At 28.0% G+C, this 26977-nt stretch overlaps 3 protein-coding genes across 15 annotated transcripts; 2 read left to right on the plus strand and 1 right to left on the minus strand.

Annotated features, from left to right (window-relative positions):
- The first annotated feature begins 726 nt into the window (after positions 1-726).
- LOC124422241 (peptidyl-prolyl cis-trans isomerase G) lies at positions 727-5133 on the plus strand. Of its 3 annotated transcripts, none has more exons than XM_046958437.1 (9): positions 727-879; positions 1207-1507; positions 1734-1821; positions 2988-3017; positions 3108-3253; positions 3361-3448; positions 3540-3792; positions 4078-4173; positions 4240-5133. In XM_046958437.1, exons 2-9 carry the CDS (start codon positions 1225-1227, stop codon positions 4930-4932), a joined length of 1677 nt encoding a protein of 558 aa, XP_046814393.1. In that variant the 5' UTR covers positions 727-879; positions 1207-1224; the 3' UTR covers positions 4933-5133. The 3 variants fall into 3 exon arrangements, with proteins under 3 accessions (XP_046814393.1, XP_046814394.1, XP_046814395.1); XM_046958438.1 differs by lacking the exon at positions 727-879 and adding an exon at positions 948-1045; XM_046958439.1 differs by lacking the exon at positions 727-879 and adding an exon at positions 951-1042.
- On the minus strand, positions 4923-26675 carry LOC124422238 (E3 ubiquitin-protein ligase Ubr3). Of its 4 annotated transcripts, XM_046958425.1 has the most exons (29): positions 25899-26675; positions 24519-24732; positions 24221-24349; positions 23864-24147; positions 23524-23768; positions 23322-23439; positions 23012-23191; positions 22479-22705; positions 21757-21912; positions 13482-13663; positions 13264-13403; positions 13050-13192; positions 12810-12976; positions 12474-12717; positions 12179-12338; positions 11892-12077; positions 11231-11383; positions 10526-10707; positions 10038-10452; positions 9766-9911; positions 9520-9666; positions 9136-9444; positions 8826-9054; positions 8504-8713; positions 8163-8440; positions 7708-8055; positions 7496-7627; positions 7257-7396; positions 4923-7033 (listed from the first exon to the last, which is right to left on the minus strand). In XM_046958425.1, the coding sequence occupies exons 1-29, from the start codon at positions 26137-26139 to the stop codon at positions 6916-6918; spliced, it is 5823 nt and encodes a 1940-aa protein (XP_046814381.1). In that variant the 5' UTR covers positions 26140-26675; the 3' UTR covers positions 4923-6915. The 4 variants fall into 4 exon arrangements, with proteins under 4 accessions (XP_046814381.1, XP_046814382.1, XP_046814380.1 ...); XM_046958426.1 differs by lacking the exon at positions 11231-11383; XM_046958424.1 differs by having other exon boundaries at positions 9136-9666.
- On the plus strand, positions 15153-21651 carry LOC124422239. 8 transcript variants are annotated; one of them, XM_046958436.1, is made up of 10 exons: positions 17356-17544; positions 18366-18530; positions 18612-19201; positions 19363-19504; positions 19595-19735; positions 19833-20050; positions 20126-20343; positions 20417-20655; positions 20740-20869; positions 20926-21651. In XM_046958436.1, exons 3-10 carry the CDS (start codon positions 18692-18694, stop codon positions 21272-21274), a joined length of 1947 nt encoding a protein of 648 aa, XP_046814392.1. In that variant the 5' UTR covers positions 17356-17544; positions 18366-18530; positions 18612-18691; the 3' UTR covers positions 21275-21651. The 8 variants fall into 8 exon arrangements, with proteins under 8 accessions (XP_046814384.1, XP_046814385.1, XP_046814389.1 ...); XM_046958433.1 differs by lacking the exon at positions 17356-17544 and adding an exon at positions 17146-17339 and having other exon boundaries at positions 18366-19201; XM_046958432.1 differs by having other exon boundaries at positions 17273-17408; positions 18366-19201.
- Positions 26676-26977: the final 302 nt, after the last annotated feature.

Raw genomic sequence — 26977 nt, forward strand, 5'->3', positions numbered from 1 at the left:
TGAATAGAAATAAATTTAAATGCGAACTTTCATCAAATGCTAATTTCAGACTCAGATTATTGCTAACTTGATGTAAACAATTGCTATTGGTTGCATTCAGCAGAACAAACAGCTTTACAACTTATAAGATTTTTAATTGAATAGCACCAATCACTTTATGTCTTTCCGATATATTTGCCCATTAGTCGACATTTTTTACAATATAGTAAAAGTATGCTATTTAAGCGCAATATGTCAAGATCTCAGTTCAATAGTAAGATGTCAAAAACGTAATAAGATAGATTAGACAGAGGGAAATAGAATTGTATATACATATAATTTCAATTAAAATTGATAATTTATAAGATTAGAAATAATCAGAAAATTTCAGTTCAGTAATGTGTGTAAAAGAATTTATAAGAAATAATTAATATATTTGTAATTTGAGTAAACAACAGTGTACAATTTAACGTTCATCCATATACGAGTAAGAATGAGATATAGAATAGTAATAATCGCAATAAAAATATTATTACAAATGTAAATCTTAGAGAGCAGTTATTTATATCTTAAAGTCCTATTCTCGAAAGGAAACTACTATCAAAATAGCATCCTCACGCTCTCGTTTTGTATTATGACGCCAAAAGATTTTTGCTCCGTGCTTGTTTCCATGTAACTACATGACAATTTACGTGCGTGATGAAATTGCTTGTTAACATCGCCCTCTTCAATACGAAGTACAAACTACTATAATTTCCTCTTTCCATTCCTCGATACTCTTAATGGTGATACATAGGAGTTTCGTTAAACAAATTCGAATAGTTGTAATGTATTGTTAATAAATAATTTATGTTCTAAGTGTTCAGAAGAAAAAAGTAGTTAACTTTATAAATATAGACGGTATATATTTCATTACTTCTTGATATAACTGTACTTATTTAGCAACCATTTTTCAATTTTCTGCCACGTTTATAAAGCTTAACGCTTAGGTGAAGTTTGTACGGTTTTCTGGTTTAAGTAGATATTTAGCATAGAAAAAGTCAAATAATTGGATATCGAAATAGTGGTAGTACATTAAGTTACATACAATCATTAATCACGTGTTAAAAATGGCAGATATTTCATTCATTTATTGAACTCATCATTTTTAATAATTCATTAGCGTAACCTAAATTTCTGTATTGATCATTAAACTTAGATTAAAACTAATTTTTTTTTATTCTGTAGGATATAAAAAGATACATCATGGCCAACGTCAATCCAAGAGTTTTCTTTGATATAGAAGTAGGTGGCCTTCCTATGGGCCGTATAATCTTTGAACTCTTTGCTGATGTATGTCCCATTACATGCGAAAATTTTCGTGCATTATCTACTGGTGAAAGAGGAGATGGGAAAACAACAGGGAAACCATTACATTACAAAGGAATTGTATTTCATAGAGTTGTAAAAGATTTTATGATTCAAGGTGGAGATTTTGTAGTAGGTAATGGTACTGGCGGAGAATCTATCTATGGCGGTATATTTGCAGGTAAAAATATAAATTTAATGTAGTATAAACAACGTTATATTTTGTCTAATAATTTAATATTTTTGAATCTCTTTCTCTTTCTCTCCCTCTCTCTTTCCCCCTCTCTCCATCTCTCTTTCCCCCTCTCTCTCTCCCTTTCCCTCCCTCTCTCGCCCCCTCTCTCTCCCTCCCCCCCCCTCTCTCTCTCTCTCTCTCTCTCTCTCTGTTAATAATAATATTCTTACAGATGAAAATTTTATTTTGAAGCATAATAAGCCATTTTTATTGTCAATGGCAAATCGTGGTAAAGATACAAATGGATCACAATTTTTTATGTAAGTAAAAAGATTAGTATATGCATGTGTATAATTTTCTTAATAGATTATTTCTTTATAGTATATAAAATGGTATTGTAGACTATTCCTTTATTTAATACAACAATATGTTCCGTGTATTAAAATGGAGATTTATTTAGTAAATTTATATTTACAAATTACGTATATTACATATATATAATTACTAAACTATTTAATTACTAACAGTTGACAAAACTGTTTTTTGTTTGTAGTCTCATTTATAATAATTTTCTGAATATAAAAAAGTTACTTGTATATGATGACATCAGTGGCAGATTTACACAGGTGGATGCAATCATCTCAAGCATCATAAGATAGGGGCCCCACACGACAAAATAAATTTAATTTAATGGTTGTCCTGGTATATTATTTTTATTTCTATTTTTGCGACTATTACCGATTTTGGAAAACGTATTTCTCATTTCATCGTTTGCATGAACAGTTGGATTGAGAAAATATATATTCTGCATAATTGATTTATTTTAATGGGGTCCCAAATATGGCTAATGCCTCAGGCTTTAATTGAAGATTAAATCCGCCAATAGATGACATATACTACTTTATCAAGTAATTAAAAAAGAAATATAGTTCTTATCATTCTGTATTATACTAGTTCTATAAATGTATCAAAAAAGTTCTTCATACATATAATGTATTTTTGTTTTTTTATTTATTAAGATTATTTTTGCATGTTACTATTAGTTTTATATAACAATTTTAATAACAATTTATATGATATTTTATATAATTAAGAAATTATTATCTATATTAGTTGATGGTGGTGATACTAGATATCCAAAAAAGGGAGTAAAATTAAATACAAATAGCTGGGCAAATTGTTATGTTTATAAAAAATAATGCTACATAGTATAAAGCGAATAAAACTGAAATTTAAAATTTTATCATACTACTTTATCTTGTTCCACTAAAATGTATTTGGAACATTCATTATTACACATAGGACTTGCAGAGAATCTTGAAAAGAATAGTAATAATATTAAATGTGAAAGAATGAATAACTATAGCCATGTTTTTGTGTAGTCATGAGGGAAGGGTCTGCACACCACTACTACAACACAATGACCACTGAACGCTGGCTCTTTCTGTTCATCTCTCATCACCTTAATCATATTTTGTTGTTGTAGTACAACACAACCAGCGCCTCACCTCGACAAGTGAGTAAATAATAAAATAAATAATTAAATTTTATAGATATTTTATAGATATTGTATAGATTTTTAATGGAATTCTCATAAAATAAATAGTGTCCACGTCGTTTTTGGAGAAGTAGTGTCTGGCCAGGAAGTTGTTATGCACATTGAGGGTTTACCTGTTGATCGTATGTCTCGTCCATTGCAGGATGCTAAAGTTGTAAATTGTGGAGAATTAGTATTGAAAACTAAAAGTAAAGGTCAGTAATATGAATTTTTATGAAATTTTCAATTTTAGATGATATATGGGGGATATAAAAAAGAATATTTAGTATAATAATCCTTAAATAAATTAATTTGTTTGTAGGAAAAAAACACGAATCAAAGCGTAGCTCTTCAGAATCAGATTCAGATTCTCATGCAGAGAAAAGCAAAAAAAAAAGAAATAAGAAGAGGTATAAAAAAATTAAAATTATTCTCGTTATTATTGTAACATAACATGACTTTTTTATATTTCATATATTATATGCTTATATTACACATTAGTAAGAAAAGGGCTAAATCAGAAGATGGTGAAATCCATGATTCAAACGAAGATGAAAATGAGAAGCCTCATCCACTTGTATCTATTACAAAAATTGATCCTGATGAGATACCTGAGGTTCCTGCAAATAAATTTTTATATAGGGCAGGACCTACAAATAATGCTAATCAAAAGGAATTTCGACAACATTTTGGCAGGGAACGTATACGATTACGTAGAAAAACTGGACGTGTCTTTAAGGGACGAGGTGTATTTGTAAGTATTCGTGATCTTTTTACTTTAAAAGTAAAAATATAATGATTTACCTCATATCACTTTTTTTAATAATCTTTTTATGTTACTAATCTACAAATTAGGCAAACGATATACGATTTCTTTTTTTACATCTATAGTAATACATAGATGAATGGGTACATCTGTAAGAAGACTTTTAAAATGATTGAATATTTGTGTAAAGGGACTTAATGCCAATTTCATCATAAAATAAATTTAAAAAGTAATACATCATAAATTACTATTTTTAATTTTTATAAATTCCAGCGTTATCACACTCCTTCGCGAAGCCGCTCTAGAAGTGTAACTCCACCACATTGGAAACAAGCACAAAATCGTACTATTAAATTACATGAATTTCAGGTATGTTTCAAAACTATGACATTTAATATAGATAAATTGTTACGTTTATTCAAATCTTGTTTATAGAAATTGGAAAAGGAACGATTAAAAAAGGAAGAAGAAGGAGGCAAATCCGAAGATGATAAAATAGATAACTTTGAAGAGCGAGTTGATAAAGATAATTATTTAATGGAAAAATTTGAAAGTAGCGCGTGTATACCCGAACAATTGGAAAATAAAGAAAATGATCAAACAGAAGAAAAAAATACTACAAATAAAAGCGTACAAGAGAACGAAGATAATGTAAATAAAAATTTGGATATTAATGAGATTACATCAAATGATAAAGTAGATACAAAACGTAAAAATGAGAAGTCTATCAAACACGAAACGAATCGATACGATAGATACGATTCGAGAGATAGAACCAAGAGACGCAGCAGTAGACGCTCTAGATCAAGAGGTCGTCAGAGATCGAGAGATAGAGATTATGATCGCAGATCTAGTCGTGATAGAAGAAGTAGGAGAAATTATTCTCCTCGTAGGCGTGATTCATACAGAACGAACAGATTTGGCAGAGATAATTATAGATATTATGATAGACGCAACGATTACAGGAGAGGTACATCTAATACACAACATGATACAGATGGAAATACATCTTATTTTAATAGGGATAAACCAAAGAGGAATCAGAATGTTTCTGACTCTGTAGATCAACCAAAATTTAAACGACATTCACGTTCAAGCAGTTCCAGTAGTCAGCACACTAAAGAATGAATAATTTTTATCTTTATTTTCTTTTCACACTCATTCAAAAAGGAATACAAAATAATAGCATGGAAGTGCTGATATCTCTTCATAAAAATAAACCTTACATTATGTTTTCTTAATTCTGTATTTGTAATACATCATGCACATTTTTCGTTTGAATCTTGATAAATTATATAATAAAAATAAGTACTATTTTTTGGCAAGTTACTAGGTTTTCGTATATTTATTTAAAATCCTCTCTTTAACACTTGTTCATTTTTTGTAATTATAAGTTCAATCGATAAAATATTTTTTCGCTATGTTATTAGAACTGTTGTAAAGAAACATTGAAAGGATAAAATAATAAATGTTAGTATTTTTAATAGAATCATTTGTATTTATACATTAAACATGATTCATAATTGCCATTACTAATAAATTTTCAGTTTTTTGTATAATGCTTTATTGTATGTTCTTATATTATAAGCAGAAAGATTCCTAAAAATAATTATTAATTATGTACAGATCATCTGATTTTGAGCATTGACTAATAATGCAATATGCAATATCCTATAATTATTACATATTTACAGATTATGAATATCTATTGTAAAAGAAGCAATTCTTATAGTAACAGCACTATGCAGCACTTTAATCAGCAAATCATTTGTATATGTTATTTATCTCAGTGTTAGGATTCTTATTATCGTAAAAATACCGTATACACATATTGATCACTAAGTTTAATGTAAGGTATCGTTCTTATAACGTTTCTTTTCTGACATATATTAATATATTTCTAATTATAATTTAAATTTTACATTAATTTTCATTGAATCATCAATATGAAGCAAATTATTATTGCGCAAACAAATATTTATAATAATCATTATTTATTGTTACATTCTTTCTTATCTGCATCTTAAACAAAAAACCTATTATATTATAAATTATGATTATATTTTTTTATTACATAATAAAAATTAAACAATTCTTAACAATCCGATATAAGACACAATATTAAATTAATAAGTGAATAAACAACAACATTTCTCAGTAAATCTTCAAAATACAAAATTAATAAGAGAAACTTTTTAAATAAATCAATTCTCTTACTATAGTTATACTATACCTTCAACCATAGAATTATATTTAAATTACCAAATTAATTTTTTCATTTGTATATATCCAATATAAAATAATTAATTTTGATAGTATCAATTATAATGTATATAAACTATAAAAAATACCTAAAGAAAAGACATTAATTTTTAATTTCATCGCGTTTATAACACAATACATTTTAGAATGTTTTGTTTCTTATGTTCTTTATCATTAATTTGGAAAAACTCAATGATTTATATTTTTTATGATATTATAACCAAATATAAAATGTATTCGTAATATTAATCTAGCTTATATCAAATTTATTTATATATTAGTCCAATAATATGATTCGGAAAACATGCATTGCATTTAGAGAAGTCAAATGTAATAGATTTGCCTATGAATATTATAACCAAGAAGATGCAAATATAAGTCTTATTAATTAAACGTTCCATAATTTGTTTGCACAAATAATTATTCGGACAAATTTTAATATTTATCTTCTTTTCTAAATTGCTATTGTCACTTAAAATTTTATCCATCTTCTATAAAGTACAAACACTAGATGCTAGATAAGTACTCTCCTCTTATTAGGACATAATATTTATATATATTTAAATAAAATATACAATGGTCGATTTCAAACATACGCCTTCGATATAATTATTCAAGAATTGTGACTATAGACAATTTAGTTCAGTGTCCATTGTAGGATAATACTTTCATTCATTGTCATGCCTACTTATCAATTGCATCATAATAAATATAATATTCGTAAAGTATTTGAACAACCTGTTTATTCATTAAGCGCTGTTATCGTTAACGAGAGATTGCATAATAATAAACAAGTTAAATGAGTCTTGACTTCATTTCAAATTTATGAGCATTCAGTACTATGGAAGGTCACAGAGAATCACGATGCCAGACCCATGTTTTTTTCGTGTGATCAAATCTATGAGCTAGCCATTGCTGTTCCAATAATCGATACCTATCTTGGCTAAGATACAAAGGCTTACCTCGTCTATAAAAATAGGGATAAATTATATTATATTAACTTTTTAAATAAACCTTTCTAAAATGTTTATATATATTATTACCACAAACATAAATGAGAAAAATTTAACTTTACTTTATGGCAATTATAAAGATACAATTAAATTATTTAGAAAAGTATCTAAGTAAAATGTATAATAAAATCTCAAAAAGTACTAAAAAATAATAAAATTATCTACACTAATACTTACTTTAAATCTCTGTCTTCTTCTGCAAATGCATCAAGATATAAAGATCCCCATGGACAAGCTCTTCGACCTCTAATTACAATAATATAAGTTGATGTTACCACTAAATATATGCCAGTTCCGCCGCCACAATCAATTGAATGCTATAAACAAGTATTTATACATGTGAATTTAAAAAATCATATGATCGTTTTAGCGTTAATTGATAATAATATCAGTTAAGAATATAAAAATAAATATACCTGAACAGCTTCACACACATTCATCTGTTTACAACAATTCTGCTTTAGGCAAACAATAGCACCACATAATAAACAAATACTAATTTCCTGAGGAACTGAATGACATTGACGGCATTGCCGTTCATGATAATACTAAAAAAGAAATTATTAATTTATGAATTCACAGAAACAAAAAATAATAATATAATACATTACAAATGCATATTATTTACCGTAAAGATTTTTTCATATTCTCTTGGAAGATTGAGTAGTTTTGGTATTTGCCAAGATACATGCTGTTCCTTTATTAAATTTCTAGCTGCATCACTTCTATTAACAAAAGCAAGTAATTGATCGCACCATAAACGAGGAACCGAAATACTTGCATCTACATCTTGCCAATTTAGTGCCACTGTTGAATTGAAATTATCCCAATCCATACCTTCTGCCACTAATTCTAAATAATACACTAATTTGACAAATTCAAATTGGCGTGACCTAACAAAAGGCAATGGTTGTTCATATAGATGATAACGGAGTAATGCAGCCACTCTTAAAAATGGTAAGCATAAAGACTGTATCTGAAAGAAACATGATAAATATGAAAAGAACCAAATTCAAATGTATCTATGTTTTTAAATAATTGTATAATAATGTATAATATTTTTAAATAATATTCCCAACTTACCTGTCGTTCAATCCAATGTGTTTTAACTCTGGCATAAGATACAGAAGATGAAGTTGATGGTTTATGAATAGCTTCGTCTGTACGATAAAGATCACTGTCACTAAAATACTCAATTACTCTGCACAATATAATCTCTAAAGAAGTGGCGGTACATTCACCACACTGGCCTCTTCTTAAAATTGTATTTCTTTCTGCTTGTAAAAGATCACAGCTTATCTGCACTATGACTTGATAGTATAGCAAGTTGTATATAACTTTCACAACGCTCGAGAAGTAAGCTGAAAATTAATTACAATATAATAAGATGAAAAAATTATGCAATATGGTTTTATACAATTTACCTTGATCCAAGTGTAGTGGAAGTAGTAATATAAATTGTATAAGAAGAGCAGTTGGATCTCTGAGTAACAATGGAACTTCTCTTTCATGTGGCGTTAATGCAAGTGGTGCACAGGGTTCTGCAGGTATACCTGATAGTTGCTGCCAAGTATGATGTACTGGCCATGTTGTTAGTACTTTTGCGTGCATTGCAAGAACATGAAGTAGAGCAACTGGAATTACAGTAGGCGATAATTAAGAAGATATATAAATAGTACATAATTTTATAATACGTTTATATGGAACTATTTTTAAAAAATGATGAATATTATCAACCAATCATACCAATACAGTCACGTTTTGGTGTTAAAGGTATAGAATTAGGCGAAGGAACATATAACGATCCACCACGTTGTACGAGTTCAACCTCAAAATTAGTTCTGGCTATAGAAGTTACAAAAAGGAACAAACTTTGGTGACTAGGAGAACAGTTCTTTTGCTTATATTTTAAATATGTGCAACTTGTCATATCTTCCATGGCTTTTCCCATTGCTACAGCTAAATTTGATGAGACCTAAAATTATGGAATGATTATTAAAGATGTTAAATTTATCGAAAATTTCTATAAAAAAACTTATAATAAATTAACACTTACTGGATTTCGTTGTATCTCTTTTAAAAGATTATTTAATTCTGAAAGTATTATTGCTGGAGAGGCTTGATAAGATCGTACTACTGCTGCACATTCTCCTAATTGCGGTGATAATGGCAAAACAGAGTTAGCTAATTGTCGACAAAGCGGGCAGAAATATTCGCCTGTATCAACTGCTAGACTTGGTTGCCTTTGTTGACTTTGTAATGATTGCAAATAAGATTTTAAACAATCTAAATGTAAATGATGACCACATGTCTGTACATGAACACCTCCTTCCCAACCCAAATTAACAGATAGTAACCATGAAAACTGTAATATATAAATTAAATTTATATTACAATGTTTTTTATTTTTAAATTTATATACACAATTCAAATAATTTACCGTATCGAAATGTCGATTTAATTCATCTATTCTATGATCAAAATGAGCACCATGTGTGTCACCTTTTGGTATAGGTGGATCTTCATCAGATGTAGGCAAAATAAGTCTGTCTAATCGTTTTCTTCCGTGACCAATAACACTAGTTGCCTATAATTAAATTAATATTAAATGAAGAAGATTCTTTCATATTATATATATATTCAATAATAAAAAATTTAATAAAGAAACTTATATATCATACATTACCTGTACTAGTACAACTAGACCCATGGGTTTGTCTTCACTACTTGGTGTAGTTTGATTACATATTACACAATCATATTCCTTTTGTCTAGTCAATTTTGTTGTATCATCCTCTTGATCCCAATCCATTCCTGATACACCTGCTTCATCTGTATATTTAATATGAATATGAAAGAATAATAATAAATAAGATAGAACAATTTCATGTCATAACATTTCATGAATATTAATTGCAAGAAAATAATCTTTCTTTGTTTTTGAAGGATAAATCTTACCCGTTTTCATTGCTTTTTCCATAAATTGTTTTTGTTTATTGGCAAATTCTGCCATAAGTTTTTGTTGCCTTTCTTTTGCTCTTTTACGCCTTTCTTCTCTTTCTCGATGTTCTCTTTCACGTTGTTCATCCTCACAATCTTGCATACGTGGCCATAATTTATTTCTGCTTTCTATAATAGTATCTCTACACATAGGATCTAAAATTGCTATTTTTTTAAGAAGTTGTGAAATAAAGAATGGGCCATCACCAATCCTAGATTCTTTTGCTGGTGCAGCAGTGCTACTACTTGCTTCACTATCTACCATTACACTTTGGTCAGGATTATAACTATCTGGTACTCCTGATAATTGAGAATGTAATTTCAAAAGCAATGAAATTATGCTTTCTCCTACTTTCACAGTTTGTGGCCCAACCTAGTAAAGAATTTACATTAGTATCAAGTGTAAGAGAAAAATAAATTAACAATATCAGTAAAATGACACTTACTTGAGGTTCTCTTCGCTTGCAATGCTTATGCATGTTTGATGTTGATGGAACAATATCCGTCGTTGTTGCTCCAGTAGTATTAAGTCGTGAATACATTGTTTGTGTACTAATTATTTCGTTACCAGCCATAACAGCAGGACGTTGAGGTACAGGCGGTAATGCAGGCTGTCCACCAACCGTATCTAGTTATAATTAAATAAAAATTATTTTTTATTGCATGTAACATAAATGAAACTAAAAATGAATATCCTGTCATGTAAATGTGAAATTTATAAAAAGAAATGATATATAATATATATTTCATATTTGTCTAGTTAAAGTAAATTCTAATTATTGCAGAAACTGCTGATTAATTAAAAATTTCTAATATAAATAAGTTTGCTACTAATTAATAATTAAACATGTATAAAATTGGATTTTTACAGGATACACATTTTCATATAATATTTGGGATTTTATCAGAAAACTTTGAGATTCTGTTCAACTCTTTTGTAGAAGGAATGTTTTAGTAGATACTTTTGAAATGCTAAGTTATATACTATTTACCTAGATATAAGAATGAACAATAAAGTCTTAAAAAGGATTTTCTGTTGTTATTTAAAAATAAAAAGTAATAATTCTCCTGCAATAATTCTTGTAAATTATAAATTATTATAGTAAGGATAGAGAATTGTGACAGTGTGGATACAATTAAAAATAACATACTATTTGGTGAAGGAGGTGATTCAAGGGCAAGGGCCATGGATTCTTCAGTGGATGGTAGTAAAGCTCTTTGTAGAGGCATTAAATCACCTTCAATGTTACCATGTTGTATAGCAACAATTCCATCTTCAGGTATAATTGCCATGTCAAAATCGACTAAAATATAAGAAAAAAAAATATGCAAAACGACTATTTTCTAAAGTGAGTAATATTTCTAAGCTATTTCTGATGCTATGTAATATTACCAAATAACTATTATTTCAAATTATTCTTTTTTACAGTTTTTGCTACTCTTATTTTAAATTTTTCATATAAAATTATAAATTTAATACGTAAATTTATAATAAAATTCATATAATTTATACAAAATATGAAAATATTATTTGTCTATGTAAAGATAAACTTAATAAAGTATATTTAAAATTAAACATGGTTAAAGGATCTTTGATAGTCTGGTTAGAATATCAGAAGGTCAAATTGAATGTTCACATTCACGCATATTGTCAATCTCTTAAATAATGTACAAAATTTAATGTTATAATATATCTGGGTACTAAGGTCAGATTTAAATGTTTTTTAATATTTATTACAATGGAGTATATTTACCAAATCATTTCTTAAGATTCCCTTCCTTTCTGTCTAAAAAGTACAAATTATAACTTACCACTTGCTGGTGGCAAAGCTGGAAGAGAACCAACATTTACAGTGGTTAATATATCATTATTATCATTAATTGGTTCTACTGATGGTAGAGCCAATACTTCCAATGAACCTTCTTCAGATCCATCATTTAACATTAAAGTAGTAGTAACTTCAGTTGCTTCACCTTGAATTTCCCATTCAAATTCACCTAAAATACATGCATAAATGTTACATACTTTATGTATATAACTAAACAATTATTATTTAATAATATATTCTAAAAATTTATTCAAAGAAAATTACTCTTACTATCTGAACTATTTGGTTCTGGCTCTTGGACTAGAATTACTTGAGGTATCACAGTCCTCAAGTTTTCCGATAAATTATCATTTTCATACCAGCTTGCTAAGTCCATATCTTTAATCGTACGAATTGAACTAGCACCCATATACTGACATAAAGGGTTGATCTATATAATCAAATGAAATAAAATTAAATAGCTTTTTATATAACTATTAAAATAAAAGTTTTTATATAACTATAAAACTAAAAGTTTTGTTATTAAATTTGTTAATAACTACTAAAATAAAGTTTTGCTACTTACAGACTTATTAGGTAATTCTGCAGTAACAACTGCCATTTCTAGAAGATAAATGGTTAATGCCATAACATGCTCTGATATATTATGTCCATTCACAGCCTTATATAATATTATAAATATCATAGCATGGAATACTCTAGTACGTAGGACAAGACGTGGATCTTCATAGTCTGGTGAAACTGGTGCAGGATATCGAAAAGGTGGCCACGGCGTTGCATTATTTTTTAATTTACCTGATTGCTTTACACTAAATAATACAATATTAGATTATGTATATATTTGTATATAAATTTTATCATTCTGTTCATATGCTTCACATTACTTAATTTTTAAGCTTACTATTCAGTAAAACGATCCATAGATATTTGAAAATCTCTTCGATGAACAGCCCTTAGTAAAACATGTAATGGATCGAATAATTCATCCCAAACTCGTGGTTTAGGACCATACATGCCTTGCTGCATATATCCACTAGCTTCAAGATTTGGAGCTCGATATTGTGCTACCTATAAAGTAATTATATACAAATAGAAAAAGAGATAATATATTAAAAACTATATAAAAATAACAAAGACATACTTCAGCTAAAACGGATTCAAAATCTCTATTCTGTGTAGTGCCACACCGTTCTGGCATTAATTCCATTAACTGACTATGAGTTTTATCTCCCATACATAATAAAGTAACCATTTCAAGACAGGACATTTCAGGGTCAGACAAACCTGAAGATAATTTTCACAAATAATGGTATAATAGAAATACTACATACTTAATAATAACAATATATACACACCTAAATTCGTTCGTACATTAACTAGAGTTGCCAAAAATGTTAAACAGCTTTCTAACATAAGAGTGTCATGTTCACCTTCTAAATATTCATTTTGAGGTGCATGATATAAACTCAGACTCATCCATTCTCGTACATGAAATCTATGTGAATAACAAATATCATATTATATAGTATGTTTATACAGTAATAATTACCAATTTTGGAAAAAAGTATATTACTTTTCAATAACAGTTTTTAGAAAAACATCTGGCTGTAGTTTTGTTGCACAAATTTGTAATAAATACAAATCTGCATCAACCATTGAATTGCAGAAATTACACTGAATATATGTCATAGCTTGTCCTTTTATTTGCAGTCCATTACGTACCCATAATCCATTTAAAATTTCAGAAAATGCTACCTAAAAGGAGATAATTTTATGTTTAAATATTATAATTTATATATAATTTTTATTTGATAGGTAAATTTTTTAAATTATTTCAACTGACAATTACAAATATTTTCATTGAAAGCTTTAGAAAGGTATATTTCAAATAGTCCACTTATTCCTTAAATCACGAAAAAAAAACATAAAATTCTTCTCATTCAATCCTACATTAAAATACTTCTAAACAAAAATAAGAGAAAATAACACGTTATTTTCATTTCCTTGAAATCTAATAATATTGAGTTTGAAAATTTGTTAACAAAATTTTTAAAAAATTCAATTGATATATTCGTGGAAAATAAATATTTTATTCATTATTTCCTTCAATGACTTTTCGCCATTTTTCAGGTACTTTACGATTCCTTTCTTAAAAAACTTTGAATTTTTTACAAAAATGAATTATTCCAAGTGGTTTTTGTAAATCATTAATATATTGAATTTTTTATCATTTAAAAAGTTTTGTAAGGATCCATTATCAGAAAAAAGTTTTGGAAAAAGATTAATAAGTAATAATTGGATAGTATTATGTCGATAAGATAAAAGATCATCCATACAAGCGATCTAGTGTCGTGCTGAAAAACAATACTCTTCTTATTAATCCATTCTGACTGTTTTCTTTCATTTTCTCATGTAATAGATTCAACTAAAGACAGTATTTATAAGAATTAAGGATTTCTTTGTTTTTCAATAGTTTATAATAAATAATTCCTTTATAATCCTATCGAATACATAGCTAAATTCTTTTCAAGTGTAATTCATCTTTTGTCCTTTGTTGTACAGAATTCATTTTTCATCCCCTTTAATTATCAATTTCAAAAATGGACGATTTTCATTATATTTTAATAATGAATTTCACACAAAAATATTATCCATTAAGTTTTTTTTTATTAAGGCACCCATACATCATAATGATTGATGTATTCAAGTCATTTCAAACATTCATATACGGTACTATTTGATATTTTCAACACTTCCGCAATGTCTTAAGTAGAATATCATGGGTTATTTTCGATTAATGTCTTTATTTCATCGTTTTTAATGACAGATGATCAGTCAAAGCATTTTGCATCTTCCAAACAAAAATTACCGGTTTTGAGATATGAAAACCGCTTGTGTACCGTACTTTTACCAATAGCATCATTTTCGTAAACCGTACATATCTTTTTCTTCGTCTCAGTAACAGTTTTATTCTTACGATAGTAAAAGAACATTAAATGCGGAAAATGCAATTTCCTATTTTTCATCTTTTAGCGTTGTTACAATATATTTTATGGCTTTTTTAAATATAATTTTCAGAATTATCGCTTTTGAAGTTATATTTAAATACAACAAATGACGATCATTAAAAGCTTTAGTAACATCTGTTACAAACGCTATGAACTTTCTGAACAACCCAATATAATAATCTCTCAATATGTCCACCAATCCGAAGTAGTTTAGGAAGACTGAATCACGCACGAGGTCGCAACGCGTCAGTCGCAACGGTCCTTTCAACGTAAGCTATGTCATGTTCTCTTCTCTTTTCTTCTTTCTTTTTTAAAAACCTTCATGCTATCTTGCACCATTTCATTTATTAACTTTGAAAAGTGTATGATATATCGGTTTAAAATTCAAAGAAAAAAATTGGAAGGAAGAAAATAAGAACTTTATTACCATTTGCGAAGAGTTGAAAAAGATTATCACAGAGAACTGCTCAAAAATGACGAGAAAATGGAGTGGAGAAGTGGTTTCAATGATTTTGATTATTTTAATATCCTTTCATTTTCAACCAAATGATAGCTTAGGAGACTTCACCTTTGGTGACATCGGCGAAATACTTAGATTTGGCCAAGAAACTATACATAATTTGCTCCAAACTTTGGATATTATCGCAGATACTGTACCCGGTGCGGAAGATAATATTGTATTTGTAAAGAGAATGGAGAAGGTACTAAAAAATCGCATAAACGAGGTGTCGCATAAACTTGATATTTACGAGGAAAGGACGCAGGCTAGAACACAGAAAGTATTAGAGCAACTAATGTCTAATTTACCAAAGAAGTTATCTATGGAAGAAAATTTTCGTGATTTTGATCACTACGTCGGTCAGATCAATGACCTTTACGATGTATTTGTGAAGTATGCTACAGCGCCTGAAACATACGAAAGATTTACGCTCGAAGATTTTGCAAAAGCCAGTATCTCGCCTGGTCTAGGTGCTCTTCCGGATGTATTAAAAACAGTTCATCGTTTAGTCGTTCCGACTGAATCACAGCTATACAATAGAAGTATTATCATCTCTTTCTCAAATCAAATGAAGGTAAGTCCACAAGAAATAGTGCACGTTTCTTCGTGCTATTTTCGATGAATGAAGTATATTTTGATGGTATAGGAGAAACTTTCAAAATTTGATAATTATAATACTAGAATTTTTTTAATAAGTTTTTTGAACGACATTGAATTGTTTATGTAGAGAGCGATATGCGCATTAAAAAAATAAATATTTGTAAATTCAAAGTATTTTACCCGTGGCATCATCAGGCTTTAATTTTGAAATTATTGGGTTGGCAACTAAGTTACTGCGGATTTCAAATAAAAAGGAAACGACAAAATCCGCAATCACTTAGTTGCCAACCCAATAAAATGTATAAATACATTCGTATAACAACGAAATGATTCGATTATTATCGCATGAGCGATGTAAACCAAATACAAAATCGGAGAATATATATTCTTATTTCATACGAATATTGTTAGACAGGAAGTGACTAGATTTCATCAATTTTAACTACCATAAAAGATCGACAAATGAACGAATATCCTGTCACTCAATCGATTCTGATAATCCCTGGTCGTATTACGTATCATATAAACAAGTCATCAGATATTGAAGAGTATATTGCTCATTATTCGACGAATTATAATAAATAAATTGGTAAAACGTCATGGAAATATCTACACATATCAATGTTTATCAAAACTTTGTGATATATTACATGATAAAAATGCTTTCATATGAGTGAATAGTAAACAATCAATCTGCAGATTTTGCAATTAATTATATTTACCACAATTTACTTCGTTGTAACTTAAGCAAAAGACAAAAAACTCAAATATTAAATAAAAGAATCAAATAATTAATTTATATAATATATCCGATTACGGAAGCTATATAAGTTCATATATAAACGTATAAAGTAAAAACGATATTATACACGTATTCTATTAAAATATAACCCATTTAATCTAAGATACTAAAAACAAATAATGACAATACAAAACGACTTATAAAAATAAGTGAATGATTTTTAACTATAAAACCTTTTACTACCCCTAAAAACCTGTTGTTTATGTTACTCTATCTATACTGTAAAATAGAAAAGAAAGAAAAAAAGAAAAAAGATAAAGCGACTTTGATCTTTGGAACTCGTTCAATCATCTTACAGATCAATAATCAAAACATCTTACACAACGATTTCGAATCGCTAATTGAACTAGAAAATATTCAAGTTCTATGTATGATTCCAATGTATACAATTTTTGATTCAAACTGTATCCATGCAACGTAGTTAACGAAGTAGAAAGAGAAAGAATGAGAACGGTATGAGGGACATGCGCAGGACACAACATTACTTACTCGAGAAGTAGGGGCAGAGTGAAACGATGAGAAGTAAAAAAGAAATCTCTCAGTCTAGTTTAAAATATTTGAAAGGAGTGTTAGTGAATCTTTCGTGAAGAAGTATTTACACATATTATCAGTCATTTCATAGAAAAATTAAAAAATACTAGAATACGTAAATATCGCAAATAAATTTAATGTGCAATTAAAGAAGACTTTTAAAAAGCAAGCATGCTTGTAAAGTAATTGATAAACCGTAAGATTGCGTTTCGTTTTTTTCTTTTTCAAGATTCCTCGTGAAATTTCAGCTTTAAAAAAATAAAAAATAAATGCGAGATATAACAATCGTGAAAGTCAACATATTTCATCCTTTATATAATAAAAATAAAAAGAAAACTATATGATAAAGACGCAAAGAATGTTAATATTCTCTCTTGTTGTGTTTTATAAACGTTTATGCATTTATAAGTCGTGAAATATGAGTAAAGTCTTTATCTCTTTAGTAGAGTGACAATACTTGTATAATATTTTACCTATTATTTTAAATTGAATGTTGTAGAAAAGAACTAAATTCCTTATTACTCATAATTGAAATGTATGTTAATATGATTATTTTGCTTTAAATTAAACTATTAAATTTAACTATTAAAATATTGCTTACGAAATCGTACATATTGTAGACAAAAATGCGATCGTAATTATATAATTCGCATCTTTCGTATAAATGAATCTTACAATTCGAATAAACATAAGATATCTTCGTTGATTATTTAAAGTTCTATTAATTATGATTAATGATTATGAAATTAACAGATGTGTTACTAAATATTTGAACATAATAATATCAGTATAAGATTTAATGTTTGTTAAAATATTTAATTTTTGACGACGATTGTCTTTGAATGTCCTAACAATCTAATAACAGTTATTTAAATATATGTATACTCGAAAGATTTATCACGTGTCTCTATAAGGATTCTTTCTTTATTTTGCACATTTAGCTTAAGAATTATGAACTCTTTTCAAATATTTTATTGCGCATAATTCCGTAATTATATGACTGCTTTAATTTTACAGTAGAAGTAAGCGTCACGGAAAGAAATTTGAATATATATTCTTATTTTATATGAACATCGTTAAACAGGAAGTAGTTAGATTTTATCGATTTTAACTACCATGAAAGATCGACAAATGATCGCCGATGTATAACTATCACGTAGTGACCTTTATTTTCCATCTGGGGTATGTAATACTAACAACAGTATCCGAACCTTGGAAGTCTTCCGCGCTTTCGAGACCTCTAATTGAAAATTTTTATATAAGAGTTTAGTCAGTATTATTAAAAGATCATTGTGAATTGTGGCCTGTTGTAAAACCAAAGAAGCTACGAGAAAGAGGAAAAAATGATACTGTTAAAGTTATTGATGTGTTCGCTTTTTTTGATCGGAATATGGACAATAAAAAGTGACAGTAAAAATGATATCTCTTTGATTGACGAATTAAGACATGAATTGATTGAGCTTGAAGTAACATTGAAAAAGGAATTGGATAATCCTAAATGGACTTTAGCTAAAGATTATGATATATATTTATATATTATAAAATTTTATAAAAACTTCTGTAATTACATTGAACAGTTATTTCCAAATAATCGTCAAATTCATTTAAATTCTTTAAATTCATTATGGATTTGGGCAAGAACACAACAAGAAACAACAGGCATAGATGAATTGTACATGATATTTAGAGAAATGCAACATGAAGTTGTGGATCTAAATATAACAGTTAATATGAAACGACTAACAAATTTTGCAAAAACTATTTTAAACGAACCAAATGCATCAATACCTAAAGCACTACAGCGTATAGCTGACTATATTGTGAACCAAAAATTATTCATTTCAGCTTATCAGGTAGTGTGTTTAATGCAACTGATGTTAGGAAACATTTTATAAAGGCATTCCTATATGAACTATTTATATGTATATAATAATACTAAAACTTTAAATTATGAAGAATGTATTATTATAAGCTATTTTTGGTGATATGAATCTTTCTTTCTGTATATATGCAGGAAGCTTCATCTCAAATCTGTAGTGAACAACAATCTCCACAACAATTACTATTCAATTTGTACAATGCTATTGCACTTACAGAAATTAAAGGATATACAATGATGCAATTTTCTTATATGTTGTTACGATTATATATCAATGGTATATCTTTCTTTCATAAAAATATGAGTTATTTAAAACATTTACTACTTATTTGATTTAAAATATATATTTCAACTCATTATACTTTAGGTTCAAATTTTAATGAAGAATTGGAATTATTAAAGCAACAATATGCTGAAAGAACATCGGAAATATTAAGGGCAGTAAAAACTGCAATGGCTTTTGCTCCTCAGGAATTTTGGAGATGTGATCCAACTAAACATGAGTCAGGTACATCCAATAATTATATTATTTTAATAGAAATTATAAGAACACTGTTTTAAGTTGGTAAATAAATTATTAAATATACGTTTTTTTCTCTCTCTAGACAAGACATATATGGAGCTAAAACAATTGTTTCAAGGATATATTGTTAATGAAGTTGATATGAATAGTGAATCTACATGTAGAGAAAACTGTGCTTACTATGGATATGCAAAAGTTCATGGATGTTATGACAATCAATTCTGTGCACAACAACGAACATGTGGTGGTAAACTTGTAAATTGTGAATACATTGACTCTGATATGTGGATTTGTCCTTCGGTATGTGTATTTGTTACTTTTCTTCAAACTATTTATCGAATACATACGATTTCTTTTTTTTCTGTGATTAAGTAGAAAGCCAGTTCAAGACGATATGAGTACATAGAATATGAAAATGGTAAAATATATGGACAAAAACAGACTTGTCAAAAATCTCTTACTAAAATTGATAGCTGGTGGCGTTGGCTATTTTGGCATTGCAGTTATTGTTTTTGTTATTGTGATGATCATAATTCAAGGTCAGATCGATATTTTAATCTACGGCCAGTTATGGCAGATATTAAAAATAACAGGTAATGTCATTCCTTATTCTTGTATAAATACTCTATATACAAATTCATAAATTGATTATATTTAAATTTGTAGAGTAATAACAGGAATCAAATTAACTAAATTAAACCAAATAATACATATTCAAATTCAAGAAGGAGAACTGCTTCCACGTGGAGATATAAATTCAACTACTGTTACATGGAAGCCAGTAGATACATATACTGTTTACGATTCTGATGTTAAGAATGGGATTGATTATCATACTATAGTGTGGGAAAAACGAGCAATCGATATGGATGATTTAAAATCTCCTGAAAATCATCTTTTAACGGGTATTTTACATCAAATTTAAGTGTCTTTTATCACCTGCTATATATTTCTATCTTTAATAATTTTATTTTATTAAACATTTTTAGGCATAAAACTACGTATGATTGGTACTCGTTTAAACTTGGAGATAATGGTAACTCCATTCAATTTCACAACAGGCAAATTGATACAACCATTACAGAAAAGTTATTGGATAAGTAATGACATTACTGACAGGTAAATTAGATTTTCTAGATAGTATTTATTGAAAAAGATATCTATTTATATCTCAGCTATTCTAGGACGGAATTAAAACTCAAGAATCCAGATATTCCAATTCATTCAGAGTTACAACATGTCTCTGATTCGGATGTAAATCAATATCTAAACTTCGCTCCTAGTGATCGCGAAAAAGATGCTGCACAGAGTACTATACCATTTTTAGACATTCAACCAGTGGAGCCAAACCCATCAATACCTATAGCAGGTGCTGGGATATTTCATAAGGGTAGGTCAGGCTCTGGAGGATTTCTTGCTTTAAAATTAATAACGTATAATTTTGCTCCACATCTACATACTGATCTGCCACCTTCACCACCCGTTATTGAAACATATAATGAAATAACAGCAGTACTCAACTAATTTGTATTAAAATTTTTTTAAATAATTAATATTACTCTAGAATAATCGTAAATGTAGTTTAATGATAGTGTTATTTTTCTTTTATAATATCAATTTATATAAATAGAAATATCTTATCCTTATTTCAAAAAATTTGTTTTAAAACTATTAATTTTGTACGTATACAACTTTTTAAAAAATATAAACAAAATAAATAACAGTATAAATAATAATAAGAAGAACAAAAACAGTAATATTGTGTATGTTGGTTTTATAAATTTTTTCTTTTTTAATAATTTATGTATAAATTATGCAATGTTTACTCATGTACAAAATACTATGTGTTATTTATAACGCATGTTGATTTTGTAAAATAGACATACTATTTTTTAATTCTATATTTTTTTTATACATATATCTTTAACCTTACCTTCATAAAGTTAATCTCTTCATTTTATTGAGTACTTTTATAAGCATATTTTATATGAATAATTAAAACTTACCTGAACTCGCAGTGGATGCATCATAAGAAGATGAAGCATGTCAGTGGGTGGTAACAAATCTTGAAGTGTTACACCTTGCTGCCTAACTGCTTGACACATAAATACTGCGAAGTATCTATGAAGGGGAAGATGAAATGATACTTGTAGACTATCACTCTGAAACAAAAAATGAAGTATACTTAATATTTTAAACTTAAAAACAATTATCTAGTCTGTTATGTAAAATAATTACATTTAATAATACTTGCAATGCTATTTCATTATCTAATTCAATTTAAACGTAAAAATGTATCCAGATCAATCAAATTGGATCATATGTTAAATTTAACTGTTTCGTTACGGCAGAACTAACTGCCAAAACGCCACTGTTGAACAGGATTGCATGTCATAAGTATACAATTTACTCGCGGACAGTCTCTAGCGAATCGAATTTGCTTTTTATGCCTTGAAAAGTTTTTTTGATAATAAAAATTAAAATTATAGTAATAAAAATAGAAGAACAAGACGACAAATAATATATTATAGTCAAAATATTAATACATCAAGAAATGAATATTTACTATTTTAATAATTATATTATATGTCGAGCAACTTTAGTCGTTCAGTATATAAACAGCGATTATAGTCATTATAGTAGCAAAAAAATTAATGTTTCGCAAAACAATCATCCGTGAGACAATAAACATTTATCAATTTAAAAAATAATTTAAAAGTATCATTACCACGTTAGGATGAGTATAATTCACTCCATCTAACCAATCTTGCAAAGCTATGAGACAAAATGTAAGAACTCTTCTACTAAGAGTTGCACTTTCAGGTCCACGCAGATGTGAAACTAATGCCCACATTGGATAAGCACTAGCTTCTAATTCAGCACTGAATGCTGCATAATATGTGTTGGGTTCAAATTCAACATGTTGACTTAATTCTCTCTGATTAACGTTCATTCCTACAATATACATAATATAATTACTCTTATTAAATAAAACAATTTTTTTATAATATAAGTACATTGAACAGAATACAGATTGTTCCTACTTCAAAAATCTCTTTTAAATAATATAATATCAAAGAATCTATCTTTTATGTAACATTATCAAGGTTTTCAATAATTTTAATAAATTGTTAAGAAAAAATTTGTTTATTACATTGCATAGAAAATGTGAATCTTACTTTACGAAAAAGAGATTAGAATAAATTAGTTCATAAAAACAAAAACTCTATTGTAATAGATAATTGAATATATTATTAATACCTTGAAACATAGAAAGAAAATCAAACCACATTTCCAAAAGTGTGTCATCACTCATAAATCTTACAGCAACAGGTTTGTGAGAAAGAACATTATTTAAATCTGACACAAGTGGCCAGTAGCAATGTTCTTTCATTACTTGGCGTGCACAATCAACAACATAATGAAAATTTTTATCTGGATCTACAATATAAACAAGCAATAAGAATAATCAAAATAAATTAATTTAATTTAATAATGTGATATTTTACAACATAACATATATGGATAAATAAACTATATAAATTATTTCATATTTATATAAAATACATACCATGTAATGTATTTTGGATTAATATTTTACTCATCATATATTTCAAAGAAATAACCATTACATGTAATAATTTCAATTGGTCAACCATCCTCAATGCAAGACCTTCATTACTAAATAACTAAAATAAAAAGGAACCAGTTCAGTTATAAATTAATTGAATTGAAAAGAATCATAAAAAAATATCAGAATTAATAATAATTACCTGTACGCTAACATGCACAACCCTATTGCTAAGAGTATCTGGGTCTGCAGAACGTTCTAACATCATAGAAATTCTGCTATAGTGCAGAACAAAAGCACGAGTTAAAGCTTCTTTATAATCAGGTTCAGGTAACATATTTAATAATAAGCATACTAATTTTTGTGGAAATTCATAGGCAACAGTCCAAAACATTAATTCTTCCAAAAAGGTTGTATGTTCTAAATGTTCTTGTAAAGATGCACATTCTGCAAATTTAGAAAAATTGACATTTTAGTACATCAATACTTAATAATAATAATAAAACTGCATAAATTGTTTATCAAAAATTTTTATAATATACCTTTGTATTCATCAGGTGGTTCTGGATTTGGCAAAGATTTCACAGCATCTTGGTATATTTTGTTGCTATCTTGACAATAGTTATCATACTCTGATTGACCAGTAGAGATAGAAGGATCCATAAGACCTCTATACTTTTGTGGATTAGTGAGTGCTGTTGTCATAACATGCCTCATTAATGCACCCATATTGTTCAAATCAAGAAGCATAGTTAAATAAACATCTGCATCTTGTATAGCAACTCTATAATCTGTATATTCTCGTATACTAGGTAATCCGACTTTACTAAAATCAAAAATGTAATTCATAATATTCTAATCATTTATTTAACAAAATATTTAGAAAAATATTGGCTTACCAATTTTCTCTTAAATGTTGAATAAGGCGCAAAATAATTTTGGGCATCATTGCTTCTGCAACGCACATTAAATCTGAAGGTGCAGCAGATTTATTAACAGCAGCTTTCGGTCCATGCTTATCACAGAAACTGTAAATAAGAATCACATTATTATTTATATTCAAAAAATTTTCAATTTGTAAACATTTATAACAATTACTTACTACTTTAAAATATATCAAATAGCTTAGTAACAGTTCAAGAGTTCAAGTTTTAGAACAGTTCAATTCATAAATTTTTAATCTTGATAATAACATACCCAGTCTCTTTCATAACAGATGCATCACCACAATCGCAAGCACCACCAGCTTGACTAAGAAACATGTTAAAATCATGACGATGATGATTCCCTTTCTTGAAGCACTCAGTACAAAGAGACATACAAGGTGATATTCCACAAGTACGACAACGATATGCAACAAAATTAGGAGTCCACACTAATCCACATGTAGTAGCATTATCATAAGTTCGTACTGAAATATAATGATACTTATGAATTTCAATATCTCAAAGTATAATGTATATAAAATATCTCAGAATTATACATATATAAAATATCTCAGAATAAGTGGGAAATATTTTAAGGATAGCTTCAACATATTAAAACATATGTCCTATTTGACTTTGTTTTTACTTGTGGTGTTATTTAAAATTGATTGTGTGCAGAATGCCCATTGACAATGTTAAGATTGTGTGAAGGAATTAAAAAAATTTCCATGTCAAAAATTCAAATATCTGGATATATAGAGAAAATAAGATATTCATTAATAAAATGTCTATAGGCTTGTATTTAGATGCAAAGAGGTAATTTCAAACATCTTTTATAAAAGTAAGCAGATAAAGTTTCTTGAAAATCAAATTCACTATAAATCAAAAATAAAATCAAATAGAATATATGTTTTTATAAACTTTTTTATTGTTTAGATGTATTTAAGTCACCACTAAAATATTTTTCATTTATTCAGAGATATCCTGTATATACTTAAGAAATTGTTTAATGCGATATAAAATTCTGATATATTACTTAAAATTTAAAACATTAAAAACTTCAATGTTACTGTTAGTACAAATAATAACATTACTATTGAAAAATTTTGTAACTTTAAAGCTTAACTTTAAAATGGATTAAAAAGTATATTTATGTACTCATACAGTATATAAAATAATATAAATAATAAAATAATATAAATTAAGAATTAAAATTCTAAATAGGTAAATAATACTTCAAATTGGATATTCATATATATATATACCAATTGTAACATTGTAGATAAAAAGATTCTACAGATGCCAAATACACAACTTTCAGCAAATTTATAACAAATTAATAAAATGAAATGACATATGAATTATAAAGGACTACTATTTTTTTTTTTAATTATTCAAGTATATATATTTTATACGACTAATATGTCAAAATTAATAATATATCTTTTTTCTCTATATACTAAATTTATATTTATATGTTACATATACATTATACAACATCATAAAATCGCTTCAATACAATAGAATATTTCATAAATATACTTAATTCAATTCAATTAATATTATAACATTTACTTAACATATTCAACATATGCTTATAATGATATATTTAAAGCACAAAATTAGTAATATAAATAGGCGACCATCTGACCTGTATTTGCATATTCATCTGGTGTACGGCCACCTGCCATTAGCCATTTACACCAATCGATAGTTTCCCAGTCATCAATAGGTTTACTGGGATTCAAAAGAATATCCAAGAGTTCATTTAAATGTGGTGGACCTGCTGCATCAATGGTCGGATTGCTACATTCCGCATGAATATATGCAGCAGCACCACGTTTTCCTTTATTCATCAACACCTGTGCCGAAGCACTGGAAGTTGATGCCATTTTGCAATTAATATTTCTTGACAAAGCAAGATAAAATAATTAAATGCGTTGTGTTGGCATTCAAGGGTCACTAAAGTACACAAGGTGCAGTTGAACGACTGAAAGACAACTCCGTTCCTTATAATTTTACGGTACCAATAGCACCGTGAATTCTCGTGATGCAATTCACGCTTTCTGATGACCTTTTGATGTGAAAACTTCCGAGAAACCTTCCAAGAAAAGACAAAACACAGACCAGTAAATTCTCGGCAACCTCCATATCAACAAGAATCTCCCGTCAATTCTGTCTCCTTCGTCAATTCTGACAGCATGACGAAAATATCAGGCAGCTCTTTAACGTGTACTATTGTTATGAACTATGTATCGTTTTCGATTCGCAAATTTATCGTATCAAGTAACGTATAATGCTTTAATATCAATTATCGTCAAAAACTGAGACAAATCCACAATTGCGGAAGGAAAGAAGCTGAGAGAAGCACTCAATCACCACTCATCCAGTTAACCGTAGTTTGTTCGTCATAGAATCGTTCGGCAATCTTCAATATTTCGATCGTGATATTCCCCTACTTTACCGACAGATATATTTTCTTATCACGTATTCTAGAATTAATAACGATAAGTGATTGGATTTAAAGAAATGTTGCAGTTCTTCAAGATTTCCATGTAAACTCTGACAAAATACTATATTGTGATTGGTTAATATGATATATCAATCTTTGAATTAGTTAGAGAATAATTATATATGTTTCATTATTTTTAAATGTACTAATATTTCTTAAATATTTTTGATGTTATTTAGTTTTTCTTACTTCCCCCCCCCCATCAATAACAAACTGAA

Source organism: Vespa crabro, chromosome 2 (genome assembly GCF_910589235.1).
Source record: "Vespa crabro chromosome 2, iyVesCrab1.2, whole genome shotgun sequence".
NCBI classification, from domain to species: Eukaryota; Metazoa; Arthropoda; class Insecta; order Hymenoptera; family Vespidae; genus Vespa; species Vespa crabro.